Raw genomic sequence first — 7,552 nt, 5'->3', positions numbered from 1 at the left:
ACTGGACTGGCGATTTAATGTACTCACACTGCTTCCCTTTATGACTCATCCAAATGAAGGCCATATTGTCGGATGCCTGATGAAATTTTGAAGTTTTCCTCAAACTACTAATTCCTCCTGCCACCACACTAACATTAAATTTATCCACGTTGTGACACAGGCCATGCCTATGGTGGTTCCCTCTATTTAGAGGAAAAGCGGGTATCAAATATGAAAAAATTGTACATTAATATGAATTTAAGGCACTTTATGGTAACTGTAATTGTAATGTCTTCAGACAGACCCATTTCTTGTTTGCAGCTCACTGACTCCCTCTAGCGGCTGAATGCTGAGTTTGTTTGTCTGCACTTGTTTCCTTTTTGATCTACTCAGGACACCATAGTTTTGTCTGTAGTGATGCACTCTGGGAGAAGGAAGGTCCTTTTCCACACCGACTGGTAGCAGAGAAGACGTCCACCATTTTATCTCTCTTGTGATAGCATCGTTGGTAAGACAGACTATGTTTTTCCTGATTGCAGACACCTGATATGTAGGACTCTAATCCCTGCATCTTCCAGTTACACTTATGAGACTGTCAAGCTGCTTCATTACATGTTATATGCTGTTCTGCCATTGACTTCATGTAATTCTGTGTTGTGTATACACCTACTGATTGTTTGTTTTTCCATTGCTCCTAGTTTTACCAAATTCATCTACTAATCATTCAATAAACTGCATAGACTACAAGACACAGTCTTCTTATTGGATTCCAAGTAGATAAGGTTTAGCTGCCTGTCGGAGTACACATACATCCCAGGATAACGTGTAGCGAGGAGAGAACAGTAAAACAACGGCTACCGGCTAGTGAGATACAGGACACCGGCTACACAGAGACTTAATACAGCTACAGCAATCTCTGCACAGCCAAGCATCCCCTTAAAGGCACCATGTCCCAAAAATCATACAGTACGAAATCCGTAGCTTCTGCCTCCTCAAAGGCATCATCTATCAGCAACGCTGCCGCCATTGCCCGCGCAAAAGCTGAAGCCGCCAAAACACGAGCAACATTTGCTAACCAGGAAATGCATCTCAAGCTAGAGAAAGCGCACTTAGAAGCAACATTATCTGACAGAGAACGGAGACCACAACTTGATAAGGCACGTCTGGATGCCGCCTTAGAAAAACTAACAGCAGAAAGGGAAGCAGCAGCCGCTGTGGCTGAAGCAGAGTTCTTAGAGGCCGCACAACTCCCAGATTTGCAAAGACAAAGCAGTATGCCGAGTCTGAAGCTTATCTCACAGGATTCATTACAGCGCACAACTCAGTATGTCAATGAGCTCCCTGATTCAAATTACAATCCTGAGCCAATACTAAAGCAAGAATGCGATATCTCCAGTGAGACAGACAGAATTCAACATGGCAGGCATACCCAGATCAGTTATAAACGTGAATACAATTCTGCTAGTGACAACCCTGCCACTCAACAGGTTACCGAAGCAAAGCACCTTCCTGGCACGCCTTTCATCACGCCAAAACAAGACAACACCGGCTGGCGCCACCTAGAGGACACTAGCAGGTATGAACGCACCTCACATCATTACAAGGGCGATCCTCCACCAGTACACCCTACTGATAACCAGTTCACAACAGACTTTGCCAAGTTCTTTACACGATGTGAACTAGTCGCCAAAGGGCTCTTAAAATTCAACGACCATGCTGGAGGCTATAGGGCCTGGAGAGCTTCTTTCCAAAATGTTACTAGAGACTTGGAGTTGTCAGAGAGAGAAGAGGTAGACCTCTTAGTCAAATATCTTGGAGAAGAGTCAAGTAGACACGCATCAAGGATCAGAGACATTAATATAAACCACCCCGAGATTGGTCTCAAAATGATCTGGGACAGACTCGATGAGTGTTACGGCTCAGCAGAGGCAATAGAAAGAGCCTTATTTAAAAGAATAGACGATTTTCCCAAAATATCTAACAAAGGTCTTCAGAAACTCAGAGAGTTAAGTGACCTGCTAATGGAAGTCCAGGTTGCAAAATGCGAAGAGGACTTACCAGGACTCACATTCCTCAACACAGCAAGAGGTGTCAACCCTATAGTCCAAAAGTTGCCCGACAATCTGAAGGAAAGGTGGCTCACACATGGATCAACATACAAATATAAACACAATGTTCCATTTCCTCCCTTCTCCGTTTTCATAGAATTTGTGCATCAACAGACAAGGATCAGGAACGACCCTAGCTTTGACTTTATGCTGTCGTATGCCACACCGATACCAGCTCCCAATCCACGCAAGACGTCTGTAGCCGTACACAAGACTAATGTTTCTTCCTCAGGTTCTGTTCACAGGTCTGGCAACTACTCTCAAGCGGAGACAAAGGAACAGGACCCCAGTAAGCAGTGCCCCCTTCATCAAAAGCCTCATCCTGTCCTGAAATGCAGAGCCTTCAGCGAGAAACCTATGCAGATCGTTAGAGCTTCTTGAAAGAAAACGGCATATGCTACAAGTGCTGTTCATCTACATCACATCTTGCTAAGGACTGTAATGTCAGTGTGAAATGCTGAGAATGTGGCACTGCAGACCACAACACAGCACTACACCCCGGCTCAGCCCCTTGGAGTGTCAAAAACACTTCAACGGACAGTGAGCATGGCGGGGAGGAAAGGAACACGACTACAACTACACCAGAGATCACTTCACAATGTACTGAAATTTGCAAAGGGTCAATACACAGTAGGTCCTGCTCCAAAATCTGCCTTGTCAGAGTTTACCCAAAGGGCCACAGAGACAAAGCTGTAAAACTATACGCCATCTTGGATGATCAAAGTAACAGATCCTTGGCTAGATCAGCGTTCTTCGATCTATTCAACGTCAAAGGGCCAAATACTCCCTATTCACTAAAAACATGTGCAGGTACTGTGATGACAGCGGGAAGGAAAGTTGCTGATTACCAAATTGAATCCATAGATGGACAGTTCAGCCAGCCATTACCTATAATCATTTAATGTAACCAAATTCCTGACAGCAGATCTGAAATTCCAACACCAGATGCAGCGATCCACCATGCTCACTTAAAACATATAGCACATCTTATACCACAACTCGATCATCAAGCCCAAATAGTCCTGCTCTTGGGAAGAGATATCCTGCAAGTCCATAAAGTGAGACGCCACATCAATGAACCCCGCAACGCTCCTTATGCTCAAAGGCTAGACTTGGGATGGGTCATAGTAGGAGACGTGTGCCTAGGGCGCATGCACACTCCCACCTCTGCGACAAGTATGCTTACTAACATGCTGGAGAATGGTCGCCCATCTTTGTTCCAACCCTGTAACAATGACTTTCATATCAAGGAACTGCCATACAGCACCCAATTACCCAACAGCTATGAGGATCAGTTAGGGTGCGCAGTTTTCCAGAGAACCAAACAAGACAATCAGCTGGCAATGTCTATAGAAGACAAGCTGTTCTTAGAGATAATGGACAAGGGACTTGTTAAAGATGAGACTAACAGCTGGGTCGCACCTCTTCCCTTCAGAACCCACAGACCACGTTTGCCAAATAACAGAGATCAAGTGTTAAAATATTTCTCCTCTCTCAAGCACAATTTTCAAAGGAAGCCAGAAATGAAAGAGCACTTTTTCTCCTTCATGGAAAAGATTTTCGAAAACAATCACGCAGAGATAGCTCCCACTCTCAAAGACTCTGATGAATGCTGGTTCCTACCCATGTTCGGAGTATACCACCCAAAGAAACCGGGCAAGATTAGAGTGGTGTTTGATTCTAGCGCCAAGTTCAGAAATGTCTCTCTGAATGATGTCCAGACCTCAACAACAAACTGCTGGGAGTACTGATACGTTTCCGTAAGGATTCCATTGCCTTTGTCGCCGACCTTCAGCAGATGTTCCACTGTTTCCCCGTGAAAGAAAAAAACAGGACTTTCTTAAGGTTCCTCTGGTACAGAGACAATAATCCTTCTAATGAAGTCACAGAGTATCGCATGAGGGTACACATTTTCGGCAACAGTCCTTCACCCACAGTTGCCATTTATGGACGCAAAAGGTCTGCTCAAGAAGGAGAAGCAGAATATGGATCCGATGTCAAACAATTCATAGACAAGGACTTCTATGTCGATGACTGCTTGAAAGACATGCCTTCAAATGAGACTGCCATCAGTCTCCTCAGGAGAGCTCAGGAGATGCTTGCCTGCTCTAACCTCAGGCTTCACAAAATAGCCTCAAACAGCCAAGAACTGATGGAAGCGTTTCCTTCTCAGGACTTATGCAACGGTCTTAGAGACTTGGACTTAGGAACTGACCCTGTACCAATGCAACGCAGCCTCGGTCTTCTTTGGAATTTAAAGTCAGACACTTTCACCTTCCAAATCAGCCAGGAAGAAAAACCCTTCACGCATAGAGGCGTTCTATCCACCGTCAACAGCCTATATGATCCCTTAGGATTTGCAGCTCCAGTTACGATAAAGGGTAAGGCCTTATTAAGAGACTTAACTCATGAAACATCCGACTGGGATACACCTCTATCACCTGACAAGAGGATCCTCTGGGAGGAATGGAGGAACTCCCTTGCAGCCCTGACAAAACTGAACGTGCCGAGACCATACGCCTCCGTGCCTTCTACAGAGATGCAGAGCCAGAACCTCTACATATTCTCAGATGCTTCTGTCCAGGCAATTGTTGCCGTTGCCTACATTAAGGCCGTGGACTCTAAAGGTCAGATTCATATCGGATTCGTCATGGGGAAAGCCAAACTTGCACCACTCCCAGAGCACACTATACCCAGGTTAGAGCTTTGTGCTGCTGTATTAGCTGTCGAGTTAGCTGAACTCATTACATCTGAGATGGACATTGATCTAGAGGAAACTAAGTTCTATATGGACAGCAAAGTAGTCCTAGGTTATATCTACAACGAGACAAGACGGTTCTACGTCTATGTGAACAACAGAGTGCTACGAATCAGAAGATCCGTACATCCAAAGCAGTGGCATTACATAGCTACAGATCATAATCCCGCAGATCACGCTACTAGATCAGTAGATGCTAATCAGCTAGAGAGTACGACATGGCTCTCAGGACCAAAACTGTTATACAGCAAAGAACTATCCTCAGAAACCTTCGAGCTGGTAGAGGAGGACTCAGACGTCGAAATCCGTTCTCAGGTGTCTACACTTCATACGACAACCTCGGATATTCAACTCGGATCCCACAGATTCGACAAGTTCTCAAGCTGGAAGTCACTCATCCGAGCTATCACCTGTTTGTCTCACATAGCTCGCTCATTCAAAGACCTTTACAAGCGGCAGTGGAGACAGGTACAAAGTCTTGCAAATACATTCTGGGACAGGTGGCGCAAGCAATACCTATCTACACTGCAACCACTGACAAAGTGGCAATCTACAAGACCCAATCTGAACATTGGTGACCTCGTACTTGTGAAAGACGTTCAAACCCACAGAAACCAGTGGCCACTTGGCTTAGTAACTGCAACGTTCCCTAGCAAAGATGGAAATGTCTGGAAAGTGGAAGTGAGGATGACCAGAGGAGACGAACCAAAGACGTTCCTCAGACCAATATCCGAACTAGTTCTACTTTTACCCTTCAAGGACCAGGATGGTGACATCCTTTGATGCCAGACGGGGAGTGTAATGTCTTCAGACAGACCCATTTCTTGTTTGCAGCTCACTGACTCCCTCTAGTGGCTGAATGCTGAGTTTGTTTGTCTGCACTTGTTTCCTTTTTGATCTACTCAGGACACCATAGTTTTGTCTGTAGTGATGCACTCTGGGAGAAGGAAGGTCCTTTTCCACACCGACTGGTTGCAGAGAAGACATCCACCATTTTATCTCTCTTGTGATAGCATCGTTGGTAAGACAGACTATGTTTTTCCTGATTGCAGACACCTGATATGTAGGACTCTAATCCCTGCATCTTCCAGTTACACTTATGAGACTGTCAAGCTGCTCCATTACATGTTATATGCTGTTCTGCCATTGACTTCATGTAATTCTGTGTTGTTAATACACATATTGATTGTTTGTTTTTCTATTGCTCCTAGTTTTACCAAATTCATCTACTAATCGTTCAATAAACTGCATAGACTACAAGACACAGTCTTCTTATTGGATTCCAAGTAGATAAGGTTTAGCTGCCTGTCGGAGTACACATACATCCAAGGATAACGTGTAGCGAGGACAGAACAGTAATCTTAGTTGAATGTATAGGCTTTAAATATGACAGGTAGCCCCATTTCATCTTGATTTAGGCTTATTGCATGCAGGTTTTTCTCAGAATTTGCATGGTATTCCTGGTAGGTTACAAACTCATATAATTTATTTTAAAGCCATTGGCTACATTTCCTACTTAGTCAAGCACCCAATTCCTGATACAGTTGGTTTGACAGGTGGCTGTACTGTTTTTTATGAAACTAAGGCAATATTTAGAAAGTTGCAAATTTTGGGTGCCTGAGAAAAAGCCTTTTTCACAAGTCACACATATTTTCTTTAGAAACTACATGGTGGGGCTACCCTACAAGATTTTTTAGCATTGTTTTCTATGAAATTGTCTTCTAGCTTCTTTAAGCTTGAGAGTTATACCAGTGGTTTATTCCCATTTTCCTAATGAAATCAAATGCATATTCAGCTGAATCAAGTGTGCATTTGTTTGCAGGAGTTGAAAAGAATAGCTGTATTAGTAACGCGTCAATCACGGAAATCTGTACAAAACACCAAAAAAAAAAACAAGCATAAAAAACCTATCAAATTATACAATAATGTTAAGTGAAGCATAGCTCAAAATAATACACAGTTACCTTTCTTCTTAAAATACAAGCAAATGAAAGCAGTAAATACTAAACTAATGCATATCATTTTTGATGTTGATTCAGTTATCAACAATCTTTAATGACTTGTAAGGGTAAAACAGCTATGACTGCCATCTTGTTTCATTATCAAACACAAGACAAATATTATTTTTTTTTTTATGTCTTCTCTTTGAATTTGAAAACTAACACATATATCAGATCTTTTCAGTAACAAATAACAAGTGTAAGGCAATATTTCAGTGCCAAATAAACGGAGTCTAAACGTAAAAGGCACATCTGAAAGTTTGAATATAACATTGTGATTATTTAGCGGAATACTTAACTAATCATCTGGAAACATTTGGAGGTCATTTATACAAGTGTCAAGAAGGCTGGAGACTCATACTTTCCCTCTTTAGTGCTTTGTGTCCATTTTATATTAGCTATTTAATTAACTTTTATTGAATGACTTGGTAATGTATAAATCAAATAAATCTTACCCCAATTAATCCATGTCTATATTATCTTGATCCACACTAAACAATGAAAGCAGTGTTAGTAGACTAATGAACAAGAATGACATTAAGCATTGATAAAAGGACAAACAAAGGCCTAGACAGAAAAGTAAATAAAAGTGTATTCTGTTAGTGCAGTATACAGTCAAATAATGTAAGAGAGTTGTAAAATCATACACATAAAAATATATTAACAATTGCTCTAAAATTGCTCTTATGAATTGAGCACATCTGGCC

The 7,552-nt window shown here is 42.4% G+C and overlaps 1 protein-coding gene across 1 annotated transcript; it reads left to right on the top strand.

The window, feature by feature from the left end:
- The first annotated feature begins 405 nt into the window (after positions 1-405).
- On the top strand, positions 406-7,128 carry LOC141259627 (uncharacterized). The gene is made up of 2 exons (XM_073675880.1): positions 406-487; positions 678-7,128. Exon 2 carries the CDS (start codon positions 3,886-3,888, stop codon positions 5,626-5,628), a length of 1,743 nt encoding a protein of 580 aa, XP_073531981.1. The 5' UTR covers positions 406-487; positions 678-3,885; the 3' UTR covers positions 5,629-7,128.
- The last annotated feature ends 424 nt before the right edge of the window (positions 7,129-7,552 follow it).

This window comes from Phyllobates terribilis, unplaced genomic scaffold, assembly GCF_046119375.1.
Source record: "Phyllobates terribilis strain yellow unplaced genomic scaffold, ASM4611937v1 Scaffold_3__8_contigs__length_932513732, whole genome shotgun sequence".
In the NCBI taxonomy this organism is placed as follows: domain Eukaryota; kingdom Metazoa; phylum Chordata; class Amphibia; order Anura; family Dendrobatidae; genus Phyllobates; species Phyllobates terribilis.
This window is presented reverse-complemented; position numbering and strand designations above follow the sequence as displayed.